This window comes from Gopherus evgoodei, chromosome 2, assembly GCF_007399415.2.
Source record: "Gopherus evgoodei ecotype Sinaloan lineage chromosome 2, rGopEvg1_v1.p, whole genome shotgun sequence".
In the NCBI taxonomy this organism is placed as follows: Eukaryota; Metazoa; Chordata; order Testudines; family Testudinidae; genus Gopherus; species Gopherus evgoodei.
This window is the reverse complement of record NC_044323.1, coordinates 80,306,416-80,326,394: the sequence shown is the minus strand read 5'-3', so window position 1 is coordinate 80,326,394 and position 19,979 is coordinate 80,306,416. Positions and strand designations below refer to the sequence as shown.

At 39.2% G+C, this 19,979-nt stretch overlaps 2 protein-coding genes across 10 annotated transcripts in view; one reads left to right on the top strand and one right to left on the bottom strand.

Annotated features, from left to right (window-relative positions):
- Positions 1-2,125: 2,125 nt before the first annotated feature.
- UBA5 (ubiquitin like modifier activating enzyme 5) overlaps positions 2,126-19,979 on the bottom strand; it is a 50,241-nt gene continuing 32,387 nt past the window's right edge. For 2 of the 7 annotated variants that reach the window (XM_030551111.1, XM_030551112.1), the window contains 12 exons: positions 17,139-18,343; positions 14,717-14,762; positions 14,533-14,622; positions 11,039-11,148; positions 10,479-10,565; positions 9,609-9,693; positions 8,535-8,639; positions 8,191-8,318; positions 5,789-5,924; positions 4,808-4,892; positions 4,057-4,163; positions 2,126-3,213 (listed from right to left, as the gene is read on the bottom strand). In XM_030551111.1, the coding sequence (XP_030406971.1) occupies positions 3,127-3,213; positions 4,057-4,163; positions 4,808-4,892; positions 5,789-5,924; positions 8,191-8,318; positions 8,535-8,639; positions 9,609-9,693; positions 10,479-10,565; positions 11,039-11,148; positions 14,533-14,622; positions 14,717-14,762; positions 17,139-17,557 (1,485 nt within the window). In that variant the 5' untranslated portion in view covers positions 17,558-18,343 and the 3' untranslated portion in view covers positions 2,126-3,126. Of the gene's footprint in view, positions 3,214-4,056; positions 4,164-4,807; positions 4,893-5,788; positions 5,925-8,190; positions 8,319-8,534; positions 8,640-9,608; positions 9,694-10,478; positions 10,566-11,038; positions 11,149-14,532; positions 14,623-14,716; positions 14,763-17,138; positions 18,344-18,480; positions 18,585-18,635; positions 18,733-18,877; positions 19,493-19,979 lie in introns of those variants that run through there. The other 5 variants (XM_030551113.1, XM_030551114.1, XM_030551115.1 and 2 more) reach the window with 5 other exon arrangements.
- The window catches only part of ACAD11 (acyl-CoA dehydrogenase family member 11), a 59,236-nt gene continuing 58,020 nt past the window's right edge, over positions 18,764-19,979 (top strand). For all 3 annotated transcript variants that reach the window (XM_030551110.1, XM_030551109.1, XM_030551108.1), the window contains exon 1: positions 18,764-18,942. In XM_030551110.1, coding sequence (XP_030406970.1) covers positions 18,806-18,942 — 137 coding nt within the window. In that variant the 5' untranslated portion in view covers positions 18,764-18,805. The remainder of the gene's footprint in view (positions 18,943-19,979) is intronic.

Genomic DNA, 19,979 nt, shown 5'->3' with positions numbered 1-19,979 from the left:
TTCCACGTGAGTTCCTTCAGTGTCCACACTGTTTTGGTGTTTGTATCTTCTGTCTTTTCAGGAGCAGTTTGTTGTTCAGGGACCAGTATTTTGAGACCCATGATAGTGTGTTCCACCAAAAGAAGGAAAAGGGTTCTTAGTAAGACATGCTTTGAGTTTTTAGATCATGGTGTGTTGAAGGGGGGGCTTGTCTATGTGTCGTTTGTGCATGCAAGCCTGGGGTGTAAATCCACAGCCCACCAGCCCTTCACACTAACTGGCCTTGGGACCCTGATACCACACACACAAATGTCTATTGTGTGCTTTGATTTAAAACTGTTTTGAAATAGACTGAGTGCACTATAGAACTTTTAGTGCATGGTAGCAGTCCACACAGCCTCTGAGTGTGCAGCATGCTAATGCACTGTAGATTTACATCCCAGCTTGTCATGCATGAACTGATGACGTAGACAAGCTGACTGATATCTTTGTCCTCTTTAGCTAAAGCTTTTTAAATTGGTGTCAGTTATATCCACTTATTTTAGTAGGAATATGCTTTTTCAATGAGTAACCTGAGAGAAAAATATTATGAATTGATTGGGGACTAGCGCACATCTCTCAATTTTAGTAGAGAGAAACTGCTCATTAAACTCCAGTATACAAGCATACTTGTATTAAACAGAAGAAAGAACAGAACAGCATCAGTGAATTGCAGTAAACTGATTTGTATTAAACTTACAATGGAGTATTTCTCCCAGTTTAGTTACATGATCAATTAAGTCTGTTTGTTTACAAACAATAGAATAAATTCAATAAATTCACTAATTTAAAAATAATGCTCCTTTCATACTTTAGAGTTCAGTGTCAGATCTGTGAGGAAACTTCATTTGTGAACTAATCCATTATTCAGCTAGTGCTAAAGTGCCGAGCTGTTTATCTCAAAGGGATCTATTTATCTTCCCCTTTTCCCCCCCTTTTAACCGTGAGCAATTAAGTCAATTCCAGACCCTCCCCTTCTTCAGCATTTTTTCTGAATAGAAAAGGAATATTTACATAATATGTAACTTGGAACGCTTAGTTTTTATACTGCTGCAATTTAAAATGCACCAATCAAAACTGACATTGAGCACTAAAACTTGGTTTGAAGAAGAAACTTCTGACTACACTAACGATATGAGTTCTTGCAGCATAGAAAAGCTGTTTTTATCTAGACAAAAATTGTAATCTTCTAATTTCAAACAGATGGATGTTTGACTTCTTTGGAATGGTGTCCGAAACAGGTGTACAGCTCTCTGATTCTCCTTCTGTAGAAAACATATCCTACCAAGTCCCTGTTCGTACATGAATTGAAGGCGTTAGTATATTTGGTATAAGCGAAATTCTATGTAACTTAATGAACACAGTAGAACTCCACATCAAAACTGATAGTGTCTTCCAGTGTATCAGCAGAGATTTAATGGTACAGAACCCATAGCAAAGGCTCATTATTAAAGATTCACTGTTAAAAATTTAAGTTGATAGTATATTGTAGCTTACCACATAAATGAACAAAGTTAGCAAAAATAGACAGCATTGAAGTGTATTGTTCACTGAGTTACAAAAAAAAATCAGACATTTCCACTAGATTTCTCAGTCAGAGAAATACCATGGTTCGTTTTAGACTTCTAAAATTCCAATATGCTTTAATTGCAAAGGTGAAAAACATCATCAGCCACAGGGAGCTTCTTTTTTAAATTAGTTTTAAACACTGGTACACAATCATCTGCAAAGTTAGGTCTAGATTCCACCACCTCACTTTTACACTTGCCCATTCCAAATTGTAAAGTTGCTTTGCTAACTACAGTCAGTCAAGAACTATTTTGCATACACTAACATCATCTCTCTAATAATTTATATAGGTATTAATTACTATTTTGTAAAACGGTACATAGGATAAAATTGTAAATATTTGCTTTTGTATAAAGCTGTCAGCCATGTAAAGTAGTAGCTAAATCAGGCGTCTCAAACTTTTGTACTGGTGAGCCCCCTCCTCCCTTTCACACAGCAAGCCTCTGAGTGCGACCCCCCCCTTACAAATTTTAAAATATATTTAACACCATTATAAATGCTGGAGGCAAAGCGGGGTTTGGGGGTGGAGGCTGACAGCTTGCAACTCCCCCATGTAATACCTTGTGACCCCCTGAGGGGTCCCCAACCCCCAGTTTGAGAACCTGAGCTAAATGCGAGCCAAATAATTCTAAATGAATTTTAGAATTATAACTAGCTTTTAAAAACTAGTCTTCTCAAAACACCTAAAAGTAAACAAAGAATGAAGTTTCCTGTGCAGTTAATTTTTTCAGTGATAAGTCATAGCCATGTGTTTTACATAGTAAAAATGCTCATCAGCTGCAGTGATGAACATGCTAGGAGCTGTTTTGGTCAACTCAGTCCTTGACCCAGTAACAAAGAATTCATATGAAAACACTTGTGCCTTACACTGCATACTCACACCACTATCAAACACAAGCAATACATACATAAATACTTGTTTATGAAAGAATAGGGATGTGACACAACCTGACAAATCACTCAACCCTTTAAAATTTTTCTAGTGAAATTTATGGCCTATGAAAAGATTGAAGCCTTCCATTTACTCACAAAACAGGTACAGCCACACTACAAACTTAGACAACATAGCCCATTGAACAGTAGCCAGCTGGATGCTTACAACTACCACAAATCTGGTTTACATTTGAAGCAGTAATGTACATGTTAAAGACTCCATTATCAAGCCTCTGAACCACTCTATCCAGATAAGGTTACTCCACCTTTAATTTCCCCCATATTGCCAACATGTGGAAATATCATTCCACATCATGTGCGATGCTTACCTTTTTTGTGTGTCAGTTTGTCTATTACCTTTAATTTTCCCCTAGAGATTTTGGACCCTAGCATGATGAGAAATGAAAACTTACAGTAGTACAACTTTGTATTTTAAAGCAGTATGTAGACAACAGCAGAATACAGTTATGAGATGCCATCTCCAAGTTTTTATAGTTCCGTTTTACCAAAAGTTCAAGTTTTAAGAAAGGAATTTCTTACAGGACCTTATTTCTTGATTCAGCTCTAGTGCAAGATCCCAAACGTTAAATTCAATATTCCATTTGCCTACATGTTCTTCATCTTGGCCATGAGTTCTTCTAGGCTTTCCTCAGACTCTGCCACTGTTGTTTCCCCAGCTACAACATTCTCTTCCTATTAGCAAAAGGGGGGAGGGGGAATATTTAGTTTCTTTGCTCTGAATAAAACAAGATATAACGGACCCAAGGAGTTCAGAATGCAGAGTTCTTGCAAGATCAGGCCCAAACATTACAACATAAGCTATTCCATAGCCATTTACAGTTTTATATGTCTGACCCAAAATCCACTGGTAAACTCCATTCTGATTAGGATTTAAGAAAATGAGTTTTTGATGCATAAGTATGGAAGTCAGATTTCCCGGAGACTGAGCTTCAGTTTATGGTAATTTGACTGCATCTTTCTTTTAAAGATAAGTTATTTGTAGTTGGGGATTGGTCCTGCTTTAAGCAGGAGATTGGACTAGATGACCTCCTGAGGTCTCTTCCAACCCTGACATTCTATGATTCTATAAAATTTGTAAAAATGGTTTTGCCTGCCTAAACAATTGGGGAATTCCTCAGTGTGCTTAAACCTCAACACAAATAGAGAAACTGAAATTCATTAATTCCTGTTGCTCTCAGAAGTGTCAAGCTAATAAATTGTTTAAAATAATTTTATTGTACAAACTCAAGCATTAATAATTTGATTGTAAGATATACTCAGATTGAATGTACAAGCGTGCAATTATTTTACTAGAATTGTTACAGATGGGGTTTTACTATGGACAAATGGTAATAAGTTGATAACTATCATGTATTTTCATCAGTTTATGTAATAACTGAATGCTTTTTAGTACATTCCAAAGGATATGGCAGATAACTGATTTATAGTATTTTCCTCTATGACTAGTTTCACATAATACAGAACCTTCTAAAACTGTCATTAAATAAATCTATAAAAGGGATGATTTAACATTACCTTGTTTGGTATGGTATATGCTACTGTAATTCCCTTTGGAAGATCAGGAAGTGGACCAGAAGCAGCCTTCAGTTCCTCTTCTGAAACCTCCGATACCAGCTCAATACCTAAGTGTCAAAATGTCAACTAATTATTTAAATAAAAAACTGTAATCAGAGGATCAGAGTTATTGCCATTAGATAAAACTGCAGCAACCAGAGCTTATTAAAATAAAAAAAATACTTTAACAGTACATCCAGTAAGAGACCTTTTAAGTCAGATTCCCTACAACATATTTTAAGTGGCTCCAGGGATGGGCCTTTCAACTCCCCTATGGGTACTCTTTCATAGTCTAAGTCATTCATTGTAGGGACTTTTCTTTCCTGATAGTAATTTTATATTTTCATTTTGTTACAGAAACCTGATTATAATGAATATTCGTTGACAGCTATTTAAAGGGACATGCAGATAAACTTAGACCCAAACTTGAGTTCTGTATAAAAGTTCCTGTAAAATCTAATGAATATTTTTACAAGATTAAAGAAGTTTGTTTAAATAAAATATTTTCATTTTATTTAAACAAACTTCTGTAGTGTTGAGATTAAATTTTCACCTGTTCAATATCTGAGAACCAAAACGTGAAACTGGTTTAGTTTAATTATCAGATTTATTAGAAGTGAAAAAATGTGAGTAACCGATAGTGTTTAATAAAGATTAGTTAAATTCCTTGCTTTGTTGGTGGTGTTCATTCAAGTTTGAGATGATTGCTTACCCCAGTCATTGTCTTCATGAACTATTTCTTCTTCCTGTTCAACTACTACTTGTTTTGGTTGTGCAGCCTTTTTTTCCTGAAGAGACTACATGAATAAACAAAACACAAACATGAATTAGTGGTTATTTTTGTTGCAAGACTGAGGAGAGTTAAGACAGTCTAAATATTTGTGTGAGTTTGGCCTTTTAGAAAACATTTAAGGGTGACCTGCAAAGGATTAAAAAAGGGCATAGAACCATAGAATATCAGGGTTGGAAGGGAACTCAGGAGATCATCTAGTCCAACCCCCTGCTCAAGGCAGGACCAATCACCAGAGAGATTTTTGCCCCAGATCCCTAAATGGCCCCCTCAAGGATTGAACTCACAACTCTGGGTTTAGGAGGCCAGCATGCTCCTTTACTATGTATAAAGAAGGCCTGAAAGGATTTCTTCCCCCAATTCAACATCAATGACTAATGAAAATTTTGGGGAAAATAAGATTTTTAATATTCAACACTCACACTCTTTAATTAAGAGGCTAAGAGAGCCCACAATTTACATAATCGTTAAACCTTCCACAAATCTTAAAGCAAAAGCAGGGAAGAGCAAAGGTGACACTCTTGATATTTTTAATACAATATAAAAAATAATAAACAGTTCAAATCTTCTTTATTCATCAGAAAGCAAAGCATAATTTTTTAAATAAATTCATTAAATGTCATCTTTACACACTGTTAAGCACATACATAAGAGGTTGCAGGATTGAGGCCTAAGCAACAAATATTTTATTAGGTTGTTTTATCGCTTTGCCCAGGAAAAAAGTTTCATAAGTCACTTTGCCTACCTTTTACTTTAAGATGACCTACAAATACTTCTGAAAATATTTCAAATAATCTAACTTCAAAGTTTGTGCAACTATCAGGAAACAGCCTGTCAACACTACAGACTGACCTGCTTTATTTACCACAGACCTTCAGCATGCATTAATAGATGGATTTTTACCTTGTATGCTTCCTGCTGTTTCCTGCAATTTTTGTCATTGCAGTATGGGTTTGGCTTCATGGCCATAGTTGGAAAGAAATCCTGCATCGCATTATAACCAAGATAGTAACTCACAGTACCAAAATTTAATAAAAACCTGGAAAAACAGAATGAGAACTGCAGTGAAATGAAAGTATTTTCTTGTTCGCAGCTCCAGAGTGAATTGCCTAAATGCTTTTTCCAGATGTTATATTTTGTACCCCTCAGTTGTGATACTGTATTGTTACCCTAAATGACTGGCATTTGGTTTTAAATTACCTATACCAACTTCAGAAATTATGTAGTAGATCCTCACTTGGTGTAAATCAGCATAGCTTTATCAGATAATGGAGCTATCGTGAATTATACTGCATGAGAATTTGGCCCTATGTTTGTACAGATATAAATATGAGAGATGGATCACGGATGAAATTTGATACTTGATTGCAAACCCAGGAAATGGTATGTTTAGAACAGGATTGGCAACCTTTGGCACACGGCCTGTAAGGGAAAACCGCTGGCAGGCCGGGACAGTTTGTTTACCCGCAGTGTTGGCAGGTTCGGCTGATCGCAGCTCCCGCTGGCCGTGGTTCGCCGTTCCAGGACAATGGGGGCTGTGGGAAACAGTGGCCAGCACATCCCTTGGCCTGCACCACTTCCCGCAGCCCCAGTGGCCTGGAAAGGTGAACTGCGGCCAGCAGACACTGCAGATAAACAAACCGTTCCGGCCTGCCAGTGGACTTCCCTCATGGGCCGCATGCCAAAGGCTGCCGATTCCTCATTTAGAATGTCTCATGGTGCAAACTTCCCCTCCACCCTACTTGTGTCCAATACCATTCAGTCAGGGTGGAATTTTCAAAAGCAATTAACATTAGCTTAACTCTCCTATCACTGAAGAAAAATCTTCAGTGGGGACAAAATTAGGCCAGCCTGACCTCTTGGAAATCACACACTAAAAACAGTTAATTTCTTATATTTATTACTAGAGAACCAAATTCTGCCTCTATGTAAATTCACACAACATATACTAAAGTCAATGGCACACCTGTGTAGCTGAAGGCAAAACAACCCTCTGTTTTACTTCACAAAATTTGGATTGTTTTTAATTCAGCATCTGCACCTAACAGCATCTGGACAATTATCCCCAGAATAAGTTTGTCTAAAATAGGATTTTAACACACAAACTCGAGACAAAAATCCTATTTTCCAGACTTAAAAATAAGGAAAGGGAAACAAATTTATGCACACAGAATTGTTCAAAATTTTCTCATGGACACAGTTCTTTGAACAGCTGGAGTTTGTGATATTGTAGAAAATTTTATTATACAGTAAAAATATTTATAGCTGTTTTGCATCACTGAACAAAAACTATGCAGGACTAACTCTCTTCCCATGCTTTGTGCAAAGGAAACTAAGAAGTTATTCTGCTACTTTGACATTCTTCAAGACTTCATAATTCAAGATGAATAAAAAAACCCAAGTATCGCGAAAGAGCACTTGAAACAATTTGTAGAAAATGGTAGCTCCAAAACAAAAAGTTCAGTGACTCAGGATATGTCTACACCAGGGGTAGGCAAACTATGGCACGTGTGCCGAAGGCGGCACACAAGCTCATTTTCAGTGGCACTCACACTGCCCGGGTCCTGGCCATCGGTCTGGGGGTCTCTGCATTTTAATTTAATATTTTAATGAAGCCTCTTAAACATTTTTAAAACCTTATTTACTTTACATACAACAATAGTTTAGTTATATATTATAGACTTATAGAAAGAGACCTTCTAAAAACGTTAACATGTATTACTGGCACGCAAAACCTTAAACTAGAGTGAATAAATGAAGACTTGGCACACCACTTCTGAAAGGTTGCCGACCCCTGGTCTACACTAGGGGAAAAAACAAACCTGTGGCAGCAAGTCTCAGAGCCTGAGTCAACTAACTCGGGCTCACACTAAAGAGCTAAAAAATAGCAGTGTAGACTTTTCTGCTTAGGCTGGAGCCTGGGCTCTGAAGTGCCCCTCCCTCCCCCCGGGTTTCAGAGTATAGCTTCCAGCCCAAGCAGAAACATCTACATTGCTATTTTTAGCCCCACAGCACCCGAATCAGTTGACCCAGGCTCTGAGACTTGCTACCACAGGGTTTTGTTTTGCAGTGTAGAGGTACCCTCCTATCACATATCTTGGTATCAACTCCTTTAAGCAAATGCCTTTGTACATGAGTGTGTATGAAAGAGAGGCAGATCTGTCACTGGGAAAGAAAGATCACCAATCTCGTAAGCTTATAAAGTCCTGAAGACGTGAAGCTCTAATGATCAGAAAGAAGCCTGTTGTATTCTTTATAACAAGATACTGTAAGTTTAGTCATAGAAGTTCATTCAAATAACTTACTTCAGAACATTTTGTACAAGAATCCCTGCAACTACTCCCATAGTGGTAGGAAGGCTGGCAGCACAAACTCCTTCTCGCTTTAATGTTTTTTCATCAATATTGGCAGCAACTACAAGTGGGGGAGCACACTGGGAGGAGAAAAAAAGCAATCTCATTAAAAAAAATTAATAAAAACCTCAGACCACACAAAGGCAATAACCAGAATTACTATGAACTAAAACAAGCTGTGGCTATGTAGCCTTGAAATACCAGTTTCACACCACATATTGTTTTAAAAAGCACAAACTAGAAATACAGTGAATCCTAGATTTCAGAAAAGGACCCCTTAGCCAAGGATTGCATACCGCAAAACAAGCAGATTCACCAGGTATGATAAGTTGTATATGTCCTGAGACTGCATTTTCACTCACTCCAGATTCCATCCATGTTTGTCCAAGCTCATTGCAGGCCTTGAAAGCACAAACATACACAAGAGTTACTATAAATTAACACTGTAGAAGTTCGTTAAAAAAGGTTATTAGAAATCATGCATTACACTGATGAATCTGTGACTTTTACCTCTTAAAGCCAGAAGACAAAAGAACTGTCAGATTAAAAGAGGTCTGGCTATAAACTATTTCTGTGTCTTTTTTTTTTTTTAGTAACTCTGACAATAACAAAAATCAAAGGCCAAATATGGGTATTGGATTCACGAAGGCAGATCTCTGCACTTGTCTGGAGCGCCATAAAAAATCAGTGGGGGTCTGCGCAAGTACAGAGCTCCAACTCACAGTTGCCAGATCAGGGCCCGGGAATCTAATATGATTTATTAGGATTTTCTATCAATTTCTTTACTGTTTTTCCCCTTTAATTATATTTATTTTACACACATGCACACACAAGAATGGATTTATTATATTTATACATTTATATGCATCATATATACACATGCTGATCAAGCTAGTAGGTGGATGGCAACAAAAATGTTTGTTTTGGAAAATACACTGCATTTGTTACAACTGTGAAGGAAAACTGCACAGTAAAAACTGTATACTGCCTTAAAAATGTACATCAAAATAGAACGATTCTTATCAAATATTCCATAGGATAGTTATACAAAGAAAGTTATTAGTGAATTTAGACAGGGTTTACAAGATGACTCAATACAAATAAAATTTAATAACAAAAATACATTTTTCCTTTACTAACCATTACTTACTATCACATGTAATCTGTTTTAGGTTTACTTTTTATGCTCTAAAGAACTGAATAAAAAGCTCATTTCCTCCCCACATTTCCTTATTTTCCCATATATTAACAGACTCCTTAATAATGTTTTGCCTTCTTTATGGTGCACATAACTTCTGTAAATAATAATAATGGAAGACTGTATTAGCAAACCCACAAGAATATGTGCAGACCTCAGATGCTGTACTTACAGTGTTAATTGCCATACGAGCTTCAAAGTTGTCCACGCAGCTCAGTACAAGATCAATAGGTTTCCCTTCTTCTAACCCACCATAACTAAAGTAAATACCACAGTTTACATGAGGATGGTTTGCAAAACACATTAAAATTGTAGTCAAGACAGTTCATTCTTTTCATTACATAAATTGATGGGAAATATATTCCTATCTAACAAAATAGTCTGGATCCTATTTAACACTCACAGTCTCAAAACAATTCAATAAAACCCTGTTTATCCATGAGCAGGGACATCCATAGAATTAAGTAAAAAGGCAGTCCTTAAAAATGGAGTCATCTGAGGAATCATAAGAGATTCAGATAAGAGGATATTTCAGACTAAAGGAAATATCACTGGGTGTAATTTGTACCTCTAACAAATTTTTTAAGAAGTGTCGTATAAATGTTTATTTCCCCTAATAGTTTCTCTTTGCATAACATATCTGCAGTCATTTCAGAACTAATTTGAGAGACATTAATTATATTGAAAATGAGAGTCAAGCTACTCAAAAGAAAGGATTGTGCAATTTGATGTCTTTTTAAAGAAGTATGACAACATATGGAATCTTCAATTTGGCGGGAAAGCTAAAAATACACTAATATAAACAAGGAACAAATTTAATTTAAAGTGAGACAAAAGTAAAAGCTATCTACCAAGATCTACTTGGATAACAGGGCTAGGAAACAAAAAAGTGTCTTTATATACATATATTTTACATAAAATGTGATTGTTTTCCAGTAAGAGGCCTAACGTTTAAAAAAATTATGAAGCCAATAGAGTATTTTAGACTTTATTTACCAACAAACATCAAAAGAAGTCTTGTGCTTTTCTAAAATTTTTTTACCTTATTCTGTCCATGAAATGTTGGAAGTTATCCACTGTTGTGATATTGTAGTTATGTACTTCAAACTGAACATCAGGATTAATATTCCTTATAAAGAAAATAAAATCAGTCAATAGTGATAATGAATGCAGTAGCAATCTCAAAGAACTCCCTCACTCATCCAAATCACAAGCACTGCTGGAATTTTTAGAAATTGGTGTAACTAGCTAATCTTTCACTTACAAAAGATTAGCTAGTATAGCTATTCTGGCAAACCCTTCTAGCATAGACACAGCCACTACTGGCAAAAATGTGCTTATGCCAGTTCTCTGAATGAAAAGCTTTACTGGCAAAAAATCACTTTTTGCTGGTCTAACTGCATTTCCAGTGTAAAAATGTCATTAACAAATAAATAAAAAATCCTACATCTACTCTAGATTATACCAGAAAAAATTCTAGTGAAGCTCAGTCCTTGGATTCCATATGAACAAGCAACTTTGTTGTGGGGTTTTTTTGTAGAGTGAAATATCGAAGTTTGAAGTAGCATCCCATGTTAAACATATCTGATACCCACTATATACCTCAAAGTATGCTCCGCTGCCTGCACTTTACTTTGTCCAGCTTGATGAGGTTGGAAGAAGAGCCTGTTCATGTTCGCCAGCTCCACCTTGTCATAATCAAACAGTAGCAGCTACAATGAAGATTATAATAATATATATGAATTTTCAATGGGTCTCTGCTGATGAACACCATGTATTATAAACAGCAAACTGTGACAAGCCCTGATCCTATAAATACATCTGAGTAGTTCCATCCATCAAATGCAAACCATTATTGAGGTGTATGGACTGCAGGACTGGGCCCTAAACTACTGGTCACTAAGACCTGAGAACACCAAACTGTTTAGATCAAGTCACCAGAACGATGGTTAACAGAAGACATCTATCTAAAACAAGCAGAACGTTCAGCAGATTATCCACATCAATAGACACTAACTTTAGTGAGTGTTCTTTTGACATTCCTACATGTGATTATTTCAAGCTAATTTCTGATTGTATTTTTGAGTTGCAAATCTAGCGTGTAGATAACAATTACTCATTTTCAATGACTAGCTAATACAGAAGAACATCTGATATGTCGATTTGTATCAGCTCAGTAGACCAAAGAGTCAAGTATCCTGTCTTAGACAGAGGCCATTACCAGCTGCTTCAGAAGAAATCATAGAATCATAGGACTGAAAGGGACCTTGAGAGGTCATCTAGTCTAGTCCCCTGCACTCATGGCAGGACTAAGTATTATTTAGATGAGAAGTAATTAAGCTTTTTTTTTTCCTGAGGCCCCCAACAACATGCTATAAAAACTCCATGGTCCACCTATGACACAATAATTGTTTTTCTGCATATAAAAGCCAGGGCTGGTGTTAAGGAGTAGCAAGCAGGGCAGTTGCTGGGGGCCCCATGTCACAGGGCACCCTGCAAAGCTGAGTTGCTTATGCTTCTGTTTCACCCCCGGGAGGCAGGGTTCAGGGTCCCAAGCGTCACCCGTGTGTGGCAGGGCTTAGACTTTCTGCCCTGGGCCCTAGTGAATCTAACACTGGTTGTGCTTAGCAGACCCCCGGATCCCTGGTTGAAACCACTGATCTAGACCATCCCTAGCATGTGTTTGTCTAACCTGCTCTTAAAAATCTCTAATGATAGATTCCACAACCTCCCTGGGCAATTTATTCCAGTGCTTAACCACCCTGACAGTTATGAAGTTTTTCTTAATGTCCAACCTAACCGCCCTTGCTGCAATTTAAGTCCATTCCTACTTGTCCTATCCTCAGAGGCTAAGGACAACAATTTTTCTCCCTCTTCTTTGTAAGAACCTTTTATATACTTGAAAACTGTTATCATGACCCCTTTCAGTCTTCTCTTCTCCAAACTCAACAAACCCAATGTTTTTCCATCTTCCGTCATAGGTCATATTTTCTAGATCTTTAATCATTTTTGTTGCTCTTCTCTGGACTTTCTCCAATTTGTCCACATCTTTCCTGAAATGTAGCACCAAGAATTGGGCAAAATACTCCAGTTAAGGCCTAATCAGTGCGGAGCAGAGCAGAAGAATTACTTCTCATGAAGCTTACAGGACTCCTAATACATCCTAGAATTATGTTTATTTATTTTTTTTTTTTTTGCAACAGTGTTACACTGTTGACTCATATTTAGCTTGTGACTGCTAAGCACTCGTTTCTCATTTTGTATGTGTGCAACTGATTGTTCCTTCCTAAGTGGAGTATTTTGCCTGTGTCCTTACTGAATTTCATCCTATTTACTTCAGACCATTTCTCCAGTTTGTCCAGATCATTTTGATGTTTAATCTTATCCTCCAAGTCACTTGAAACCCCTCCCAGCTTGGTATTGTGCACAAACTTTATAAGTGTACTCTCTCGGCCATTACTGTACCTAAATCATTGATGACGATACTGAACAGAACCAGACCCAGAAGTAATCCCGGTGGGACCCCACTTAATATGCCCTTCCAGCTTGACTGTGAACAACTGATAACTAACTATTCTCTGGGTATGGTTTTCCAACCAGTTATGCACCCATCTTACAGTAGCTCCATCTAGGTTGTATTTCCCTAGTTTGTTTATGAGAAGGTAATGTGATACAGTATTAAAGGCCTTACTAAAGTCAAGATATACCACATCTACCACCACTTCCCCCCATCCACAAGGCTTGTTAGCCTGTCAAAGAAAGCTATTAGGTTGGTTTGACATGATTCGTTCTTGACAAATCCATGCTGCCTGTTACTTATCACCTTATTATCATCTAGGTGTTTGCAAACTGATTGCTAAATTATTTGCTCCATTATCTTTCTGGGTACTGAAGTTAAGCTGACTGGCCTGTAATTCCCTGGGTTCTCCTTATTTCCCCTTTTTATAGATTGACACTCTATTTGCCTTTTTCCAGTCCTCTAGAGTCTCTCCTGCCTTCCATGACTTTTTGCAGGTCATCACTAAGGGTTCAGATATCTCCTCAATCGACTCCTTGAGTATTCTAGGATGTATTTTATCAGGCACAGGTGATGTGAAGACATCGAACTGGATTAAGTAATTTTTAACTTGTTCTTTCCCCATTTTTGTCTCTGATCCTGCCTCATTTTCACTGGCATTTACTACATTAGACGTCAAATCACAACTAAGCTTTTTGGTGAACACTGGAAAAAAAAGTTATTTAGCACTTTGGCCATTTGCACATTTTTTGTTATTGTTTTTTCCCCCTCATTGAGTAACGGGCCTGCCTTGTCTTCCTTCTAATGTATTTGTAGAATGTTTTCTTGTTACCCTTTATGTCTCTAGCTATTTTATGTAAATGATATAACCTGCTTATTAGGATGAGTTATGATATAACCTCCTCATAAGGTTTCTTCCTAACCCCGAAGAGACAGAGGTTAGCTTTTGCCTTGAAGTATGAATGTTTAGATCCCTTCCTACACTTAAAAAACCCTGTACTATATTAACTCTGGATGTTCTCGTTACCCATATAAATCTAATTTTTCCTGCTGCTAAGCTCTTGGCCTCTATATCTTGTGACAATGAGTTCTATGTATTAACTGTGCATTGTGTGAAAAATTGTGTCCACTTATTTGTTTTAAATTCATTGCCTCTCAATTTAACTTAATGTCCCCTTGTTCTTGTTTTTATGAGAAACAGAAGTGCTCAATCTTCCTTCTCTGCATTATGCACCCCCACCCCGCACAATCTTTATTAACAGCTTTTCCCCCTCCACTGCCTTCTATGGCTGAACTAAAAGCAATACAGAAGGAACCTGATGCAACAGTGTGCAGCACCCAACTGAAGGTGATTTGCAACATACAGGACTAGGCCCTAGGTAAGGCTAGTCTACTTGAACAGAGAACAAGTTGCCTCAGAAGACTCATCACTTTCAATGTTTTTGTCAGTATTTCTCTTTTGTTTGCTTCAGCTGACTAACATTGGTGCAGACTCAAACAAGAAATCCATCTTGCCAGTACCTATTATATACAGGACTAGTTCATCTGTTTACTGGTACATGAAGAAAATGTATATTACCTTACCAATGCCACATCTTGTCAACATTTCAGCAGTCACACTGCCAACTCCACCAACACCTATTACTGCTACCGTAAAGGTACGGATTTTCTGTAACAAGAAAAATAAACACAGATTAATATGTTACAAAGTAGCCTGCATGAGAGGAAGTAAAAACAATTTTCTAAAACAAATATAATCATACCTCATAATCTTTCACAATTCCCATTCGTTTTAATGCCATCAGGCGGCTAGGAAAAACAAAACAAATAAATAAAAAAACCATCCAACATAGTCAAGGAAAGCTCTCTCAAAATCACTGAGATTCAACTTTTTACTGTTGCTCAAATAGTTGTGACAAAGAACAAGCCCCAGAGGAGCTCAAAATAGAATTAACAGTTACACAGTAAATGCTGTGGAATTCTTGACTACAGAGAAGGGACACAAAAGAGGAGAGATTAGCATCGATAATTTTATTTCTGAAATATTTAGATTTACACTACTTCACTAAGGTATCTAAAAGAAAAAGATTCAGAATATGAATATAGCCATATTTATGATAGTACTCCTCTAAGATTACTTTTTTAAAAAGTGTTAAGTTTAAGCAATCAATTAAAGATGTACTAAAGACTAGAAGACTAAAACTAAAGTAAAATGGTAAATTATTTGAAAATAAACATAATAATGTTAATAAATTCAAAAGCAAAGAAAATGAGTTAATGGCTTTGAAATCAACACTAACATAAAATGTCAGATTTCTCACCAGATACTATAATCTCTTCCCTGAAATCTAATATTAAGTACTCTAAAGCAGATTACAATAATTAAATTTTCCACTTGTAGCTAGCTGTTATCAAGAACCATCTGAGACCCTTAATTTATATTATTTTCCTTTCCTTTTATTTGTTTTCCAATTCTATTTCTAAAGTGTATGCATTTCAGAAAGTTGAAGTATTAGACACACTTCAGAATGAAAGCCCCTATGTCACTATATCATGCAACCAACCTACTAGCATCACATCACATTCTCTAAACAGCAGCTTAGAAAAAACCAAACATTTCCTGCTAGCTTCAGAAGAACATGACTTTAACTCTTCTGCATACTGGGTTTCTAACGAATAAACCGAAGACCACTGTGCTCATTACACTTAAAACTGCTAAGTGGACATGTATGAAGTGAGAATGGAAACCCATATCTATGCACAGAACACTAAGGCCCCAATGCTGCAAGCACTTACATGCTTTACTTTATTAGTGTGAATAGTCCCACTGAAACAAATGAGACTATTCATAGTATTATTGTTTGCAGGATCAGGAGGGAGAAAGAGGGAGAGGAGCATGTACATACAATTTCAATTATTTTGAGGACTAATGTGGCTGCAATAACTGCTTTCCCAATGCCAGGCTAATGCCTTGATAACTACCTTAAAAACAAAACAAAACAACAAAATCTTTCAGGGAGAACAATCTTTTAACTCCAATACTGGACTATGAGAGAAATTTGGAGGTACTGAGCTATTTTCAGGTTCTGAGAACAACTAGAAAGGAAAGGATTAAACACAATTCTGGTACTGAAACATTTTAAATAGTAATACTTTGCACTAATATGCACTTTTTATAGAGGATAAGAGTGCTTTACAAAAAGTGCTGTATCCACTCTATTATTATTTTATTGCTGTGTAAGTGCAAAGTATTACAATTTGAAGTGTTCCTAAAGGAGGACTATTTTAAACCTATATATTATTATTTAATCCCAGGGCAAACTGAGGAACAGAAAGGTTATAGGACTGATTCTCAAATGTGGTGAAATCCATAAGTTAGGCACTGAAAATCCTCAGCACCTATGATAATCAGCCTCTAAATGACCCAATGTGCAAAAGTAAATAAGTGGTGGGGAAAACAGGGGTCCCAACTTCCATTTCTTCCCAAATATTGTATACTATTTCCTTATGAGTAACTTCTCCGTAAGTAACTCATAGTAAAATACTCCACTGTTAAAGACAGAAAATGTAAAATAGTGTTATAATTCATCACCAAGAGACAGGTAGGGTTTTGGGCAAGATGAAGGGGGTGGCACATCACACCACTTAGTGAATGAAACTGGGGCAGATGTCTTAATTTGCTTAATAAATAGCATCTCCTAAACAGGGGTCGGGATCAGACCTTCCCCTCCCCACACAGTATAGGGAGCCTCCCTGTCCCCACAAATCCCCTGTACAACAGCCCCCATATGGCAGCTCTCTCAAGTCTCAATAAAACAGGTGCTGACTCCTGCTCTCTTCCTTCTCCTTCATGACAACACCCCACATGGCAGCACCCCCCCCCCCCGCTATCCCAAGCCCCTACGTGCCAGGCTTGCCCTCACTGTCCCCAGATGGCAGGGCCCCTTCCCCCCACTCCCCGTGGCAGCCCTGTCCCTTCCTCCCACGCCCACAGGGCTGCCCTTCCCCTAGGGCAGCCCCTCCCCATAGGGCAGGTACCCCCTTCCCCCAGGGCAGGCCCTCCCCATAGGGCAGGTACCCCCTTCCCCCAGGGCTGCTCCCCTCCCTATAGGGCAGGCGCCCCCCCGAGCTGCCCTTTCCCATAGGACAGCTACCACCTCCCCTAGAGCAGCCCCCTGCCGTCACCTGTAGGGGTTGGAGTCGGTCACCTCCGGGCTCATCCTCTCGATGCGAGCCCGCTGGCCCTGCCCGCCGCCCCGCTCCCTGGCCAGCGCCTCCTCCAGCTCCCGCACGCGGAGCTGCAGCTCCTCCACCAGACTGGCCGAGTCCATGGCAGCGGCTCGCGACGGCCACACGCTCAGCCCGGCAGCACAGGGACACGTCCCCACTCCTGGGAGGCTTCCCGGAAGGCCGGGAGCCCAACGAGCAGGGTCCTCCCCGCTGCAACCCAGCCCGCGAGGAGAGTTCCGGGCACAAAAGAGCCCGAGCTGCAGGAGGGAATGGGGGAGTCTACTGCTGTCTGTGGTGTGTGCACGACGGATTATCATAATAATAACGATCAATAAATAGAAAATAAATGCTAGTGACTGACCCGGTGAAGTCATAGCCCAAAGCTTTGCATCTGATAATAACAATGTGTAGAGACACTGTTAGAGGAACAGAGATACATCGCTCTGTACAGGAGACATACATAAGGCCATGCACGGTATTATAGACGATATATGCACTGCATTGTACAGGAGGCACAGACACTGCTTTTTACTTAGAAGATAGACACCTTATGGGGAATACACAGTTATTATAAACATTTATGGTCCATCTGTGGCATGTTTTGATTCAAAATATCCTGCATTACCAAGCCTAAGCATTCAAAAAATCTTGAGTCAGGCCCCTAAAAATCAGGAATTTAGCTGAAAAAAAAGAGATTTTGCAAAATAATACATTTTGGTTCTTTATATTTGTCTTCTGGTTTTTGAGACTGTAAGGTTCAAATTTTCAGTGCTTTCAGACCAGCCATGAGGGCTAGAAACTTCCATTTTTAAGTGAAGGCCACAATTCTTCTGCAACCACTTGACTCTGGAATTTGGAAGTTTAAGGAAAAACTGAAATATAGCAAGATTTGTGATAAAAATCAGGATGATGTCACAACATTCTTTTCATTTAAACATCACACAGCAGGCTTAAAAGCTGATGTTTCAACATGGTTTTCACTCACTGTTGTGACATGGTTGTAGGTTAAACATTACAACACAATTGCTGTGATGAAGTTGTGAGTTAAAAGTCACCTTGTGGCTGTCTGTGATATATTGCTACCATGTTGTCACTCGCATGTCACAATGTGATTGCAGGTGAAATGCTCTGGCCAGAGTTAGGGTTGGAATCTTCTAAACCTGAATGAAAACAAACACAAAGACCGAAGGGTTCACATTTTATACTAAATCATCACCTCCCCCTCTCCCCCAATCAGCTCTACAGTTGGTCGGAAAACTTGCAAATGTGGCTGTGACATACACATAGGTGCCAGCACCTGTGTCTGCCTGTCTGTCAGCCACACTCCTGGCATCTCTGACAAGTGGTGAAGGAGCAAGTTTTGCTCTCGCTGCCGCTTGCCGACCTTCTCCCTCGCACTTCAGAGTTGGCCAGGCCCCTTCTCCCCACATCCCTTAACTTCAGGTAACTTACTCGAGCCTTGCCCAAGAGGGAGGGGCCTCAAGGCCAGGGGACTGTCTGCGCCAATAGCGTATGCCGGGCGAGGGCTGCCGCCTGGCGTAGGTCAGGGGCACGGGGTATGGTTACGCTGCTAGCGTACATGCGCTGGCTGGGATTCGCAGCCGCGCTGAGAGGGGCTGGAGATGGCCGCTGAGCCGGGCACGACCGCGGTGAGGGAGCAGCACAGGTTTGACCAGGGAGCCCTGGAGAAATACCTCTCCCGCCATTTGGCCGGGTTTCCCGTGCAGCCCCCCGGCGCGCTGACGGCCAGGCAGTACAGGTAACCCTGCAGGGACTCCCCGCTCCTGTGCTGCGCCTGCCTCTCCCCATTGCTCGCCCGGGACAAAACGCTGCACGTCACGGGGTCACTGCTGGCCTGACTCTGGGGCCGCGAGTCATGACACCAGAACAGGGACAGCGAGCGCTGCCAAGGGAGCCCGGCTTGCACGATCTCTTCGAGAAAATTAGCCCTGAAAACCTGGGATGGGCAGCAGAGCTGGGCTGCCTGCCCCTAGACTGTGGCTTCGTCTGGTGGCACAAATTTCTGCATCTCAGCGGTTGCCCGTGTAAGATTGCTAGGGCACCGCCGCTGTGTGAAGCGAGCTGTCATTTAGGTCAGTGGTTCTCAACCCTGGGGGTACTCAGAGGTCTTCCAGAGGGGTACATCAACTTATCCAAGTATTTGTCTGGTTTTACAACAGGCTACATAAAAAGAACTAGCGAAGTCCGTACAAACTAAAATTTGGTACAGAAATGAGAAGAGTACGTGATTGTTTTTTTCAGTAATAGTTTTTGTATTTTTATGGCTGATGTTGCAAGCAAGTAGTTTTTAGGTGAAGTGAAACTTGGGATATGCAAGACAAATCAGACTCCTGAAAGGGGGACAGTAGTCTGGAAGGGTTGAGAACTACTGATTTAAGTAGTCCTAAGAATGACTTTGGCAGCTATGAATGTTGTTTGTGGTAGGTAGGGTCATCCTTCAAAAGATGGATCTATCCAAGAAATGCTGGGAAGGATGATCACCCGTAAGGTAGGCAAAGTGCCTAGTTTTTAGTATCTTACCTGTTTTTAGTGCACCCATCATCTTTGTGTCTATGACAGGCAGATTACAGATGTTGTCAAAGTGTATCAGTTAAATACATGTATTGAACAGAGTCAGAGGTGTGTGTTGTACTGCATTGAGCTCATTGTGCAATTAAAGAGGGACACCAAGGAAAATCATGGCTACATGTTATGATAATGCAGAAACATAATACTGTATCTTCTGTTATCAGTATGAAAGTTCACCAGTTACAAAACATGTTATTGTGTTCAAAG